This window comes from Carcharodon carcharias, chromosome 13 (genome assembly GCF_017639515.1).
Source record: "Carcharodon carcharias isolate sCarCar2 chromosome 13, sCarCar2.pri, whole genome shotgun sequence".
NCBI lineage: Eukaryota > Metazoa > Chordata > Chondrichthyes > Lamniformes > Lamnidae > Carcharodon > Carcharodon carcharias.
Genome location: NC_054479.1, coordinates 125,124,905 through 125,141,550, shown reverse-complemented (window position 1 = coordinate 125,141,550; position 16,646 = coordinate 125,124,905). Strand labels below are relative to the sequence as shown.

Sequence of the window (16,646 nt, the reverse complement as noted above, 5' to 3'; positions counted from 1 at the left end):
CCCTCCGGTATTTGCTTGAGTATTTCCTTCAGTCAGGCTACCTTGCCCCTCACCCCACCTGGCATGTGCTTGAGTATTTCCTTCAATCTGTCGAGCTTGCCCCCCACACCCCTCCCCCGCCCCTGACCCGCACTGGAGCCCTTGCCCCGGCACCAATCTGAAAACCAGCTGGACAAAAGTGACTTGCCCATGCTCCCTGTGAATGTGCGGCGGCTCTTCTTTGATGTCCTACCAGCGATGCTCATGAGCACTGTGCAAGGTTGTGTGCAGTCACCTCTGAGTTCCCCTCAAAGTTCAGGTTGCTAGGTGCTCATCTTTTAAAGGCAGCTGTGAAGCATGCCATTCTGAAGTCACACCAATGTGGTTGCTAAATTTGACATGGGAGTAATGATTGAGGTGAGCAGGGCTTATAATTAGACGCAAATGTATTAAAATTATGTTTGCGATGTACGACTGGTGGAGTGGATAATCACAAATTGGTTTCATGGCAACGTGAAACCGATTTTTACCATGTCGCTTCTTGCTATACAGTCTCCCCACCCCCTCCACCCCCCCCAAACACCCGCTGTGACACCTGGTGCCAATAGGGCCAGAAAATTCCGGCCACAGTCCTTTTTCATTTCCTTGGCCAGGAGAGGCTGGAAGTTGGGGAAGGGGTTGGAGTGTGGGAAAGTCTGTGCTGGTCCGTATCTTATCAGTCATTAAAAGGTACGTGTTGTCTTTTAAAAATAAAATAGATAATTGTCTGTGAATCTAAAATTTATTTTGTTTGAATTGAAGGAAGTTTTATGACAGCTGATCCTTGACTTGATTCCTCATTTTAAAAAAACTTTGTTTAGAAACCTTCAAGAAGAACCTGCAAAGCTTCAGTGGCCATCATAAATCAAGCCAAACGTCCAGCCATGTGCTCAGCAAGCAGAACTCTGTATCCAGCCAGCTACTTGTTGGAGAATGGGAGAAAGAAAGAAAGGCGACAAATAAGACTCGGTCTGAGAGAGGAGAGTTTGGGACTGAGGTACTACACTACCATTTGTGGAAACTTGTTTTTCATGTTTATCAAATTGATCGGTGTTAGTATTGAAAAACTGTGTTGTCGATTCACTGGCTTAGCTTCTCCAAACCTCCTTGAATTGTCTTTACATCCTCCTCACAATTCACACTTCCACCTAGTTTTGTGTCATCTGCAGACTTTGAAATATTACAATTAATCCCCACATCCAAATCATTGATATAGGTTATGAATAGCTGGGGCCCAAGCACTGATCCTTGCAGTATCCCACTAGTCGAAGCCTGCCAACCTGAAAATGACCCATTTATTCCTACTCTCTGTTTTCTGTCCGTTAACCAGTTCTCAATCATGCCAGTATATTCCCCCCATCTAATTTGTTTACTAACCTCTTGTGTGGGACCTTATCGAAAGCTTTCTTAGAATCTAAATATACTACATTCATCAGTTTCCCCTTATCTATTCTGCTAGTTACATCTTCAAAAAACTCCAACAGGTTTGTTAAACATCATTTCCCTTTTGCAAATCTATGTTGACTGTCCAATCCTACCATTATTTTTTCAGTGTCCTGTTATCACATTCTTTATTATAGATTCTAGCATTTTCCCTACTACTGATGTCAGGCTAACAGGTCTGTAAGTTCCCTGTTTTCTCTCTCTCTCCTTTCTTAAATGGTGGGATTACATTTGCCACTTTCCAATTTGTATGAACCATTCCAGAGTCTATAGAATTTTGGAAGTTGACCACCAATGCATCTACTATCTCTGCAGCCACCTCTTTCAACACTCTGGGACATAAATCACCGGGTCTAGGGGATCTACTTTTTAAGTCCCTTTAATTCCTCTAGTACTTTTTCTTTTTACTGATATTAATACCTTGCAGTTCCTTGTTTACACTAGTCCCTTGATCCTCCACTATTCCTGGGACATTTTGAGTATTTTCCTCATGAAGACAAGCACAAAGGGTGGAATTGTCCCTGATTTGCATGAAGTGTGGTAACAGGCGGGAGAAAGGACATTTTACCCGCCAGCTACAATGGCGGCTTTTCGCACTGTATCATCCCATTCCCGGTGCCTCATTAATTATGGATTCATGGGGAAGACGTCGGATTGCTGGCAGGTGGGCTTGGATTTGCCCGCTATGCCGTGACCTCAGCGTTTCCTCGCTCCAGGGCGCCATATTTAAAGCTCACCAGAATGCCTGCCTACTTTCATGTTTTCAGACCTGGACTGCTCCAGGCAACAGATGGCCCCAAAAGCAAAGAAGACGGCAGCCCCAAATTTAGTAATGCCTTTCTGGGGCACCTGCTGGATGCAGTGGAAGGCCACTGTGATGTCCCTTATCCTTGTGATGTCCTCTATCCTTGCAGGAAGTCCACTAGGGTCACCAATCCAACCTGGGAGGTGCTGGCAGCGGCAGTCACCACCATCAGAGCACAGAGGAGGTCAACCATCCAGTGCAGGAAGAGGATGAATGCTCTCATCCGTTCCGCCAGGATGAGTCAACCCACCTCATCACTCTCAACTCTCACACTCACAAATTCATCACACATCCACAGGGATCTCACACCTCAAGGGACAACACCACTAACTCTCACACACACCCTCACATCTCCATCAGACTCATACCCTCGAGTTCGTGTTGTCATCCTGTTCTGCTCACCACACAAACATTCCATGCAGTGCCAAGCATCCTGCTCACATTCTTTCCATCTGTTTTCATGCAGGAGAAGCTGGCTCACAACAGCAGGGAGAGGTCCCAGACCTGGGGTGGAGTGGCACTTTGAGGAACGTGCCATTGCGCCGACTGGTGAGGACATGGACTGTGCCTGTGGCGACAATGAGATTGGTGGCAAACACCCACATTAGAATCCTGCACCCCATCATCCCTGTCTCAATGCAACTATGAATGCTCTCTCTCCTGCTTTTGACTCTGATGCCATGCACTAATTTTCTCTACTTTGGTTCACAGGGAGCTCTGCCAAGCGACTGACACCCTCAGCTAACCCAGTCCCTCAGCTCCATCCAGGTCCTCACCTCCAGCCAAGAGGACACCTCCTTCATTGAAGAGCTAGAAATAGGCAGCTTGGAAGACCTGTCACAACCCTTACCCACATCCTCCGTCAGGGCAGAGACACATACCTCGGTGGGAACTAGATCTAGAGCAGGCTCAGATTCACAATCTGGTGGTCACTGCACAGACATGTGTTCGCAGCAGGAAGAGGCAGGTTCAGCTGAGCGCCTCAACATTCAGAGAACTGCTGGGGAAGAGGCATCTGTGAGGTCTAAGTCAGATGACGAGTCTCTGAATTTTGCCTTCCAACTCATCATAGGAAGTCAGCAGAAGGCAGGGGAACATCACACAGATCTGTTGGAAGCCCTCAACAGAGTGTCACGTGAGTCAGAGGAGAGCATCTGCCATGGGAAAGATAGCAGACGGCATGGAGACCCTGGTCCAGCAGAACGCAGAGATGCGTGCAGACCTGCACTCCATCGTGGTAGCCATGGGTGAGTTCCTGCAGCGGCAATACAAGAGGGAAACAGGGCACCTCAATGTCACTCCAGATGCTCCTTCCCCTCAAGGAGCCAGGCCGGGCCCTTGGGCAGCCGAAGGGAGGAGGAGTGGCAGCTGGACACCCCAGGTCATCAACCAGGAATCTCAGAGGCTGTCCTCTCCCTCTGAGTCCCCTTTGCCTGTGACCCCCTCAACCTCATCCTCTGTCATAACAGAGCAGCTGGGCCACAGGAAGACAGCCAATGCAAGCTGGGGCCCTCAAGGCCTTGGCTCTCCAGAGGACACACATCGAAGTCATCAGAGGCAACAGGGCCAACCACTGTATAGGCCGTCTCCATTCTGCTGCGGATGTGAGGGCAGCACCTAGAAGAAGTGGGAGGCTTAGAAACGTTAAGAAATTCTGATCACAAGTGGTTGCACGGGTAAACACATTTTCTCACTTTACAATCTGAAACTATATTCACTTTTACTGAATAAAGTTGAATGGTGTCTTTCAGCTTCATTTGCAGGCTTTGCAAGTCCTTCACCTAAATCCAACCCCCACCCCCCCCACCCCCCCACTTGATCCCAACATCCCTTTGCCACTAGCAGTTCAACTGCACGCAGCTGGACCACAAGTGATTCTGAAGGGAGAGGTGTGTGTGTGGCTGGCCTTTCTGAGCCTTGTACAGGCATTCTCCTTGTACAGAAATGCCCCAAGTATTTTCACTGCTGCCTGCTGGGGTTCTCTTTCAGTTGTCCATCTGAGCCGACCTGCATCTCTGCCCACCCACTGATTGGACTCCCAGGCAGCACCTGTGCCTGTCCAATATGAGGCTTCGCTCACTTTCAATTTGAAAAATATGATCGTAGTCAAGTTTCTCGTAAGCTCCTCCATCCTTCCCCCTCCCCCAATCACCCATGTCCTTTCCCTCATCACTGTTGATCCCCCTGCACCTCCCTTCCACCTCCCCACTGTAACCTGCCAACCCAAACCCTACCTTCCTGAGAATCCCACCTCCATCCACATTGACCTTCCTGACCTTCTCCTTCCCACCCCCAGGGTCCGTGTCAAGCTCTTTGTAATCCGTGAGGGTTTGCAATCTATAAGCCCATAATCAGAGGCCATGTGCGCTCCTGCCAGCCTTGTACATTGTTAACTCTACGAGTGTACATCTGCTAAGCTGACCAATGAGTGTGCGCACCTTCCTATCTCAATGTGCCATGCTCTGTCTTTCGCGGGCATAATATTGTCCTGGTGCTCAAAGCTACAGCTTTAACCGTTTTACATCTTGGAATTGTCTGCATAGGGCCCACAAGTCAAAAAGAAGGGATGCAGCACTGGCTCATTCATTCTGCTTAGCTTCCCCTCCCCTAAACACTTGCTGAGCTCAGTGATGCTACATCCATATGGAGATGTGTTGTGGTCAGTGGAGCCATTGAGCATAGTCTCAATGCTCATATGTTAGCCTGCAGGGAAGACAATGCTCAGGGCAGAAATGGCCGAGGAGCTAGAATATAATGCAACTGATATGTACTCTCTATTATCAATGAAGTAGAACCTTGAAGGCTACATGGTGTTTCTGCATTTTCGGGGTCACAAGGGCTAGCATGGACCATTATGGGAAACTGATGGTGTTGAAAAGGAAGCTTTTTCACGTCTGTCAGGCAATATGTGTAGATGGTCATTGTGAGGTGATCTATGTCCATTGAAAGGCTGATTGGAGCCTTGCATCCCTAACTGAGAGTGGAGGGTCTCAATGTAATGGAAATTAAGGTAACGCTGAGGACTGAGTGCTTTGAACAAGCGTTAACACCTGTTGAATGTCCTTGCCTGCCTTGGCCAAGTCTAACCTAGCAGCATCACCATCGAAGAGACACACATGCAACTTTGCCGTTGCTCGAGATGGATCTCCTTGAGGCGCTTTGTTGGACTAAGGGTACACTGCCATGAGTCCACTGAGGACTGCAGTGCAACTCCTGGCTCTTAAAGACTGCCTTAATGACTGGGATGCTGGAGAGGCGCTTGAATAAGCAGCACCTTCTGTCGTCTGATGCCAGAACAGCCTCCTACAGTTAGTATCTCATCTCAGCAAGGACACATGCCCCCGAGGCTTCATCATCCTGTAAAGAATGAGGACATGGTGAACAGAATGTGTAAATACTCAATCTCTGAATGAAGAGGATGGTTGAGAAGACTAGCCACATTGGTGGTAATGTGGGCACATCATGGAGGACACTGGTCCGACAGGATAAACACTGCCACTCGTCATCATCTTCCTGGAATCTGGTGGCTATGAGCGCCTCTTGTACAAGCCAGCCTCGTCTAGCCCATGCTATGGCTTCTTCGCCTGCAGCCTCCACTTCCTTGACCTTATCATCCTCATCCCTCTCGATGTTCTCCTCATCGGAGGAGACGTGCAGCTCCTCCATCTCAGCATCTGGCAAGTCCTCCCCTCTTTGCAGCTCCAGGTTGTGAAGAGCACAGCAAACCACAATGCTCCATGAGACCTTCTGGGGAGTGTATTGGAATGCTGCGCCAGATCTGTCGAGGCATCAGAATCGCATCTTCAAGATACCAATGGTCTGCTCTATCAGTGTTTGTGTAGCGGAATGAGCATCATTGTACCTTTCCTCAACTGGAGTTTGTGGCCACTGGATAGGCGTCATCAGCCTTTGAGGGTAGCCTTTGTCACCAAGGAGTCAACCCTGGATGTTGGGTTGTCCCTTGAAGATGTCTGAGATCTGCGATCTACTCAAGGTGTAGGAGTTGTGGCAGCTTCCCAGGTATCTTGCATAAACTTGCATGATGTGTTTCTGGTGGTTGCAGACCACTGCACATTAAGCTAGTGGAACCCTTTCCTGTTGATGTATTGCATTGCTTGTTGCCAGGGAGCTCTTCTTGCCACGACTGCAGTCAATGGCACCCTGCACCTGTGGGAATCCGGAAGTAGCAGCAAAGCCCAGTGCTGCTGCTGCCTGGCTAGCTTGATCTCTAGCGAAGTGCATGTAATTGTGGGCCTTGGCAAGCAGGGCACTTGTCACCACCTATTTGCATTTGTGGGTGGAAGCGTGAGAGATCCTGCATAAGTCCTCAATGGAGCCCTGGAAAGAGCCACTCGGGTAAAAGTTAAGAATGGCGGTGACTTTCAGAGCCATTGGCAAAGGATGTCCTCCCAGTCCCTGCGGCATCAACGCAGGAGAATGTGGCAAATGTGAGCCACCAGATCCCTGGACATGCAGAGGGGCCAACAACACTGTCTCTCACTTATCTGCAGAAAAGACATGTGTCTTCTGTACACCCTCAGTCTTGAGAGGCACCTATGCGGAGTGTTTCTGTGAGTTTCATCCTCTGGGTCCAGAGGGGGCCCTGCTGCCCCTTGCTCATCAGGGTGAAGCTCCTCCCTTTGGCGAGCCTGGCGCCAGTGTAGCACTCTTCTCCACCTTTCCTCCTGCTTGCACGAGATGATGCAGGAAACATTAAACGCACCCTCCACCTTCCTGAAAGTTTCCTCTCTGCAGGAATATTGAAAGAAAGACATGACTGAGGACCAACCTTCAAAGATCCTCTTTCTGTCACTGACTCATAAGCAACTACAGGTTGAAGGGCTTGGTTACAATCTAGGCACCAGTTAGCCAATACAATACTGACGATCGGAATGACCTCTCTCAGTGTCACAATATGCTACCCCCACCTCCCTCAGCCACCCCCATTTCAGTGGACCTACTGCTATGAGATGGATTTGGCTAGGCACTTGGATGTCCTGCATTTATTTGAGGCAATAAATCACTCATTTAGTGGACTCTATGACAACATCCTTTGGAATATGCAGGAGGGCACATGCTCTGTGAGGGAATGAGATTCTTTTAGGGGGGCCTGGGAATTCCCACCTCTAAACCAGTTGCAAGGTTTTGAGGTGGGGTTTCCAAGAGGCTTCCCCTGTTTGTCCAGGTGCCCACTTGTTTTTGGAGTCATTTTCACACTGTGGAATTACTACAATTGATACAATGGGTTGTTGCAGGGAGATTGATGATTGGAACGCATCAGAATTAATCTCGCATGAATGCGCTATTACAACAAAGGCTCTATGTTGTCTCTATAGTTATTGAGATGCTCTTAACATGTCTCAGTTGTGTATTCCTCCTTGTGTGGTAGTACAGATCCCAGATGGGTGTGCCTTTAATCAGCTCCCAGTGCTGAGACCCACTCCTCCCAGAAGCCCTAACACCCCACCAGCAGCATTTTTTCTTAGTTTCACTTTCTGCTGTGCCATTGCTTGAGGTTCCAAGATGGTGGTCCTCGGGTTTTATTACCAGACCAGCTTTGATCCTCCCTGTGTGACTGTGGAAATCCCTCCCATTGTCCTGGAGGAGCACAATCTTTCCCTCTCCCCTAATACTCTCAGTCCTCCCCCTGTAATGCTTGATCCCATTGTAATTGTGGTTGATATCCCTATGTTACCCCCTGAGTTGTTTGAGGTGGATGTGCCTATGCCCCATGTAGACCTTACCACATCTCATCTTGAGGTCTACTGTACCGTCACATATAGGGACGGGATGGTCCCCTATGGGACCATTGAGTGTCCACCCCTACACTATCTGTTCCTAATTTACAGGCTGCAGATGCCTGCCCTGATTGTGACTATACACTCTGCAGCCGAGTACTATGCTAGAAAACCCCAGACTGCCATGCGTGAGGTGATGACCATGCCCTGCACACACTATGCTGGGCACAACTGACAGTGGACTGACATGCCCTCCCTTTCCCTGGACTGGGATGAGAACTGTCTTTGGAAGCAATATAAGCTGAAGCACTTCTTCAGTCCGCAATCCTCCCACTTTGGCCCCAACTTGCTTATGTCCTTCTGTAACAGATATTCCCTCAATTCTGGCACAGAGAAATCTCCCCCCCTTCACCACCGCCCCCCTCAGTCATGTGTCTGAGTGTAACCTTTCTCAGTTTCCCCCCCCCAAGTCATGTGTCTGAGTGTAATCTTTCCCAGTCGCCCCCCCCAAGTTGTGTATCTGAGTGCAACCTTCCCTAGTCTCTCCCCCCAAGTCATGTGTCTGAGTGCAACCCCCCCCCCGACCCCCCACAATCAAGACCTTGCCCTCCAGCCCCTTCCCTTGCCTCTGTCATGTCTTTCCTCACCCCACCTGCCCCCAGTCAAGCCCTTGCCCTGCAGCACATTGCAACCCACCCCGCTTTACCACTGGCCTGGTATATAGAGTCTTACCTCTGTAACCCCCCCCTTGAAAGCGAAGGTGTGAGTCCGATGTGCCACAGGCATTCTGCATTGCAAGGTAGGCAAACAAACCTTGAAGTAACGAGTGAAGTGCAAGTCGCGAGGTGCACATCGCTGTGAATCATGCCAGTTTAATTAGATGACAGCGAAGCCTTTTGATCCAGTATGGGGGCGTGATTCCGGCAAGCTGCCTTGATAATAAGCATTCTTGATATTCTAATGTATTCAAATGGCTTTCCTGACATCGCACGGGGGGAAAAGCGTACCGCTATTGTGGGTGAGAGCGGACAACTGCAACCTGTTTTTACGCTGTCGGGAAACTGACTTTCTCGCTCTTGCGATATTTTCCCCTCCCGCCCGTCGTGGGCAGGACCCAAAAATCCCGGCCCTAGTCTCTGATTGAACTACATGACTTTCAAACTTAATATAAAATTCTATCATATTATGATCACTCATTCTTAAAGGCTCCTTTACAACAAGATTATTAATTAGCCTTTTTTCATTGCACAATACTAGGTCTAAAATAGCCCATTCCCTAGTTGGTTTCTCAATGTACTGCTCTAGAAAACTATCTTGCATACATTCCAAAAACTCAGCAGGTCTGGCAGCATCGGCGGAGAAGAACACAGTTGACGTTTTGAGTTCTCATGACCCTTCAACAGAACTAAGTAAAAGTAGGAAAGGGGTGAAATATAAGCTGGTTTAAGGTGGGGGGTTTGTTAGGACAAGCAGTCAGTAATAGGTGGAGATAACCAAAAGATGTCACAGACAAAAGAACAAAGAACAGATTAAGAGTAGAGAGCAGGACAGGCAAGGTACAGATAGCTCTCTTAATTAGCACATTCCTTTAGATAATATCACCACCTTCAACACCTCTTTGTTCTTTTGTCTGTGACATCTTTTGATTATCTCCACCTATTACTGACTGCTTGTCCTAACAACGCCCCACCCCCACCTTAAACCAGCTTATATTTCACCCCTTTCCTATTTTTACTTAGTTCTGTTGAAGGGTCATGAGGACTCGAAACGTCAACTGTGCTCTTCTCCGCCAATGCTGCCAGACCTGCTGAGTTTTTCCAGGTATTTCTGTTTCTGTTTTTGTTTTGGATTTCCAGCATCTGCAGTTTTTTGCTTTTATTCCAAGAATTTGTTTTCCACAACATTAGTACTTATTAGGTTTACCCACTCTATATGATTTCTGTATTACTCTTGTTACATGCACCTCTAATTTCCTGATTTATACAGTGATTTATATTACCACTGCTGTTTGATGACCTATAAACAACAACAAATGTTCTGCCCCTTGCTGTTTCTTAGTTCCACCCAACCTGATTCTACATCTTTATCTTTAGAACTAAGGTCATCTCTCATTACAGTACTAATGCCCTCTTTAATTAATAGAGCTACCCCATCACCTTTACCCAGCTCCTGTCCTTCCTGAATGTCACATACCCTTGGATATTCAGGTTCCAGCTTTGGTTTCCTTGTGGCCATGTCCCTGTAATGGCTATTACGTCATACATATGGGGCAGATTTTTCAGCTCGTCAGCTGGGCGCTGCCCGACCCAAACGAGCGTAAAATGATGCATGATGATGTCGGGTGAACGCACTCCCGCGATATTTTGCTTGGCGGGTGTGCGTGGGAATCGGAGCCACGCCCACCATTAATTAAGAGGCCAGTTACGGCCCTTGACAACCCAACTGACGGCAATTTAACGCTGCCCGTACAATTTTTCACTTGTCACGCAGGCAAAAGCCGGGCAGCTACAATTTGCAAAACCTCGTCCATGAGTGGGATAAGAAAGGTCAGCAGCACTGTCAATGTGAGTAGTGAGAGTTTTGGAAATAACTTGCTGCTGGTGGCTTATTGGTACTTGTCATCTTAATTTCTGATCGGGGCTTCATTCTTAGCATTTCCAGGCTTCATTTCAGGACATTGGTGTCTTCCAGGTCCTGTGAGGATTCGGACTTTGTGGACCCTTCCAGGTATCAGACAGCCTTCCCTTACCCTGGTAATGGGGATTGTGATTTCCACTGGAGGCACCTCCTCTAAGAAGGAAGAAAGAGGCAGAAGGAAGAGGAGGCCGGGTGTCCCAGTGCAGCTTCCAGGGGAGGGACCTGTGGAAGGAGAGATGCAGGCACAAGGGGCGCAGGGCCAGCAGGTAGCCCAAGGCGGAAGGGGCAGCAGATGACGCCACTATCCTACTGCCAGGGTTTACAGTCAGCGAAGCAGGTACCTCAATATGTCCGACGTGCAATGCCAAAGGAGGCTCTGTCTCTCCAGGGAGACCGTGATCTTCATTTGTCAGATGATAGGGCCTGAGATCAGCTCCAACTGTGTGGGTGGACACCCCATGCCAGTGCCCTGAAGGTCACAGTGGCCCTCAACTTCTATGCCTTCAGCTCTTTCCAGGGGTCAGTGGGGGATGGTCATTGAGGTCGACAGGTCTACAGAAAAAGGCCTGTTGGCCCATTGAGTCTGCACCAGTCAAACAAGTACTAAACTATTTTAATCCCATTTTCCAGCACTAGGCCCATAACCTTGTATGCCATCGCATCGCAGGTGCACATCCAAATACTGTGTGGAATCTCCCAATCAGCTACCCACATTTGAGTCAAGCTGGTGACAGAAGCTCTGTTTAGGTGGGTATTGACTTTCATTCATTTCCTTATGGATAAGGCCAGCCAGGCTGAGTGAGCCAGAGGCTTTGCAGTGATTGCTGGGTTCCCCCTTGTCCAGGGTGCCATTGACTGCACACATGTGGCCATCAGGCTCCAGCAGGTCAGCCGGTGCCTTTGCTAACAGGAAGGGATGCCACCCCATGAACGCGCAGATAGTGAGTGACCACAGGATGCAGATTCTGCAAGTTTGTGCAAGGTATCCTGGCAGCTACCATGACGTGTGTATCCTGAGGCACTTCCAGTTGCCGAGGCTCTTCAGTGCTCCAGCCTGACTGGATGAATGACTGCTGGGTGACAAGGGCTATCCCTCGAAAAGGTGGCTCATGACGCCTCTCCTCCACCCAAGAACAGAGGCAGAGCAGCGGTGCAACAGGAACCATGCCTCCACAAGGGAAGTGGTAGAGAGAACCATAGGTCTTCTCAAGATGCGCTTCCAATGCCTGGACCGTTCAGGGGGCACACTGCAATACCCCCCAGAGCAGGTGTCACTGATAGTGGTTACATGCTACGCTCTCCACAATCTGGCACTGGCAGGAGGGGAGCCACTGGAAGAAGAGGATGTTGATACAGCTGCACAGGCCCCAGATGATGAGTCCAGTAGTGAGTCAGAAGAGGAGCACGGTGAGGAGAACGCTGAAGGCATGGAGCCAAACCTCGGTAACCTCCAGGGAGGCAGGGACACCAGGGATGCCTTGATTCAATGCTCCTTCAGCTAGGCTGCCAAATAAGAACTACCACCTCATGCCAGGGCTGCCGCCTCCTTCCTGGATCACAGAAATGACTCTTACCTTGGCCCCCAAGATAAACCCAATGCCTGTGCAATAAGGTTTCAAACCAACCACGTCCAGCATTGCAAACTGGCCTACCCTGCACCTACAAAACAAATGAAGCATACTCAGGCCAATGGGAATGTAATTTAATGTTGGAGCTCACATAGTATTGAACGGAACAATATCCGGTGTTGGTAGTCACACCATTAAAAATAGAAAAACAAAAACAGAGAACAAAAGCTCACCCGTGAACAGCCCCTCTTGTGCACAAGGTGCTTTAAACTTATGCTTATGGGTGCTACAGCTAGGTGCTCCTCCCTTACTGACACCAGCATGGGTGACGGCCTGCTGACTCTGCCGTCCTGTTGGCCTTGATGAGGTTGGCGGTCATCCTCTGGCCAGTGGAACCTGTGCTGGCCCTGCTTGGGAGGGAGCAACCAGTGCCACCCAAGTTGCCGCAGCCTCATCAGGTGTGACTGTCACTGGCAGAGGGGTGGAGGAGCTACTCCTGTCATCCAGAGTGCCCTGAGAGGAGCCCACAGAGATGATAGGCAGCTCGTGCGCCAACGCGAGGTCCTTGTGGACCTCCCTGCTCGCTATTGATGAACTAGCTGGGGTACTGGGTGCCCCATCCGTCTCACACACGGACACTGACCAGCTGAGGTCCTTGCCTTTTTGAGGGCTTGCAGGTATGAGCGCAACCCCAGGAACCTCTGATTCTGTTCCTGGAGCAGCCTCTTCATGAGAGTTACCATTCTCTCCATAGAGGAGGAATTGTACTTGGCCATGAGGGTCAACGCATTGCTCATGCTCCGCAGGGACTCCCCCACAACAGAGACCATGGCATGCATACTCTTGGATCTCTGTCAGATCCTCCCGCACACCTCGCTGGACATTCAGCATCTGCTGCCTAATGGACAACTCCGGAGGCCCATCATCAGCCTTCGACTGAGCATCATCCTGGTCTCCAGGTCTCCAGCAGTCCTCAAGCAAGTGTGCAGTGCCCTCACCGATGTGCACCGAGATACCAGCTGCCGAACCATTACCCAATGAGGTGCTGGTATGTGCACTGATGCCTGGTTCAGAGAGCAGGTGTGACTCAGGTGCTTGGGGAGCATGGTGGTCCGTTGGGGTCAGGGGTAGCTCCTGGAGGTCGTGCGCTTCACTGCTTGGTGGCAGACCTAAGGGAGAAGAAGGACATGTCATTAGTTTAAGTCATGACACTGTCACTATGCATGCCAGGCACCCTGATGAGACAATGAAGATGTGCATCATGGTGCCATTGACTTTCAGTGATCAATGAGGAATTCAGTTTGGAGGCTCCTATCAATGATGAGACTACATAAAAATGTTTGAACCATCCAAAATTCTCACCTCAGTGCATTGCACTCTTACCTTTGTCTGACACCCCAGCCTCACCATGGCTGGATGATCTAGGTGCATAGCACCTCTTGAACTCCAAGGCTTCCTGCTCGTATGAGGAGAGGATGTGGGGGTCCTCCGCCAATCCGCGACATCTCAATGTTGTTATGGGATGTCTTCTTCTGAAAGGACAGAGGAGCATTGATCTCTACCTGCAGCGCCATTGCAGCCTGGGCAACCCCAGTTGAGGAGCACCTTGCAGGGTTGTGGTCCTCAAGCTGCAAGGCACCCAGTCCAAGCAGCTAGGGCTCAGCCCCTTGGCCAGCTCTGGTGTGATTGACAGTGGCATTCAGACTGCAAAACCCCTGAGCTCCACTTTGAGCCAGCCCAAAACAATTCAACATATTGACCCATGCCAACAGAGTACTCACCTTTCCTGAGCATGGCGGGCCATTGAAATGCTTCCAGCACTGCACCCAGTTGCGCCGCACCACATCGTGGCTGCTCACCCTGGCTGCTACCTCCCCCCATGCCCTTTGTGAGGTGCTGTGGCCTCCTCCTCCCATCTCTGGGGACAAGGGTGGTCCCTTCTTGCAGCCACCTCCTCCAGGAGGGCGGGTGAGGCACTCTCCCTGGGGTTGCCTGCACAGTTTTTGAACTGGCTGCTGGGTTGCCATTGGACCCGGCAAACAACAGGCCCCCGCCCACCCCTTCTCAGAGGTTCTCCAGCTGGCATTCACTCTGGGCAGGTCTTAATTGGCTCGCCAGCGTGAAATTGCAGTTCGGCCCTGATCATGAGCTGCAGCCGGCATCCCGACCACTCCTGCTCGCCCTCGCTGAGCCTGCCCAAGGGCAAAATTCTGCCCATGAATTTCAATTTGAGCTGTCGATTCATTTGTTTTATTGTGAATGCTGCAGGCACAATACGGACACCTTAATTCAGTTTTTTAACTGTTTTTGTAAACTCTGGCCCTATCTGCTGGCACATTCTTAAGTTTGCAATTACTGTCCCTTTCTGCCATACTCTGATTATCATTACCTTTATTGGATGTATTGCCTTGCCATTTCCCTTTAATTTACTAAGTTTTCCCCGACATGATCCCTTCCATTCCTCTATTTAGTTTAAAGCCCTCTCTACTTCCCTAGTTATACGACTTGCTAGAATACTGGCTCCTGCACAGTTCAGGTGCAGTCCGTCCCAATGGTATAGCCCCCTTTCCCCTTACTGGTGCCAGTGCCCACAAACCGGAACCCACGTCTCCCAAACCAGATTTTGAGCCATGCATTCATCTCTCTAATCTTATTTAGCCGATGCCAACTTGCACGTGGCTCAGATAATAATCCAGAGATTATAACCTTTGAGGTTCTGCTTTTTAATTTAGTGCCTAGCTCCTCACACTCTCCCTGCAGAATGTCATTCTTAGTCTTACCTATGTCGTTGGTACCTACAAGGATCACAACAACTAGATTCTCCCCCTTCCACTGCACATTCCTCTCCAGCCCTGATCAGATATCCCGAACCCTAGCATCGGGCAGTCAACACAGACTTCTGAATTCTCACACTCAGCTGCAGCTAAGTGTCTATCCCACTGACTATACTGTCCCCTACTACCACTACATTTCTTCTAACTCCCCCACTTCCTCATGGCTTCCTGTACCATGGTGCTATGATCACTCTGTTCATCCATGCTACAGCCCTTGCTCTTGTTCATACAAGCTGCAAGAACCTCGAGCTTGTTGCTCAATTGCAAGGGCTGAGGCTCCTCTACTCCCATCTACTCAATGCCCTTACCTGCCTGGCTCGCTGTAACACACTGCTGTCCCTGAGTACTGATCACATCAGGTGACCCTCACCTAAGAGGTGTGACTGCCTTCTGGAACAAGATGATCAGGCAATGTTCCCCCTCCTTGATGTGTTGCAATGTCTGCAGCTCAGTTTCCAGCTCATCAACTCTGAGCCAAAGTTCCTCAAGCTGGAATAAACTGAACTTACCTTTTAACTTAAACATTAATTTTTAGTTGATTGCTAACTTTAAGAAGAACTAGTCTTTAGCGAGAAATTAACCCTTAACAACTCCCTCACTCACCACTTTATTAACAACTTCAATGTGTTCCCCGCCACTGCTAGGCAGATTACCATCAGTACACAGTAGCCTTGCCTGGGAAAAGCAGGAGGAGTCAGGAACACGTTGGCATTCCTGTCCAATGTCATTTTTTCCAATTATCCTCATGCCCCTGCCTCCAAACTTGATTCCAGAGGCCTGATAAAGTTACCTTTGGTCCCTAGGTTGTTGAGGTAACTGAAAGATCAGTGTCTAAACTAAAATGTGCTGTTTCACACTTGCACCTGAACAGTTAGCAGATCTTGTTTGGCATTGAGTCAAATGATATGCTGATATGTCATCCTATGTAATGTAGAATGTATTATTTTGCTGCAAAGCTGCAGTTGGGACCCCTTAGGGCCACAAAAGCTAAATGTTGTGAAGTGAACACTAGGTGAGGTGTGAATTATTAATTGCTTATCTGACTGCATTATCAAATTTCTGATTAACTTTCTCTCCTTTTTAGTATTACACATGGCTCAACTGAATGGCACTCTTATTTTTGAATTAGGAGATTGTGAGTTCAAGGTCCACCCCAGGACTTGAACACCAAAATCTCGGCTGACAATCCATTGCAGTACTGAGGAAGTACACTGTCAAAGGTGCTGTTTTTTTTTATACGAGACGTTAAACCAAGGTCTGCCCTCTTAGATGGATATAAAAGATCCCATGGCATTATTTTGTAGAAGAACAAGGGAATTATCCACAGTGTCCTGCCCAATATTTATCCTTCAACGAGCATGATAAAAACATTCTCTGGCCATTAACATATTGCTACTGTGGGACCTTGTGTGCAAATTGGACACCACGTTACCTACATTACAACAGTGTTTACACTTTAAAGGCAGGATTTTTTGGATGGTGGGGTTTCCTGCCCTGTCACTCAAAGAATTGGTGGGAAATGCATCCTCGCTTATAATGGCAACCCCACAGTCATTAAGTACTCTTAGTGTTAATTGGCTAGAGATGAGACATCCGCCCTTTA

At 48.9% G+C, this 16,646-nt stretch overlaps 1 protein-coding gene across 1 annotated transcript in view; it reads left to right on the top strand.

The window, feature by feature from the left end:
• LOC121286146 overlaps positions 1-16,646 on the top strand; it is a 55,637-nt gene that overhangs the window by 22,644 nt on the left and 16,347 nt on the right. The window contains exon 3 of the mRNA XM_041203129.1: positions 840-1,015. Coding sequence (XP_041059063.1) covers positions 840-1,015 — 176 coding nt within the window. The remainder of the gene's footprint in view (positions 1-839; positions 1,016-16,646) is intronic.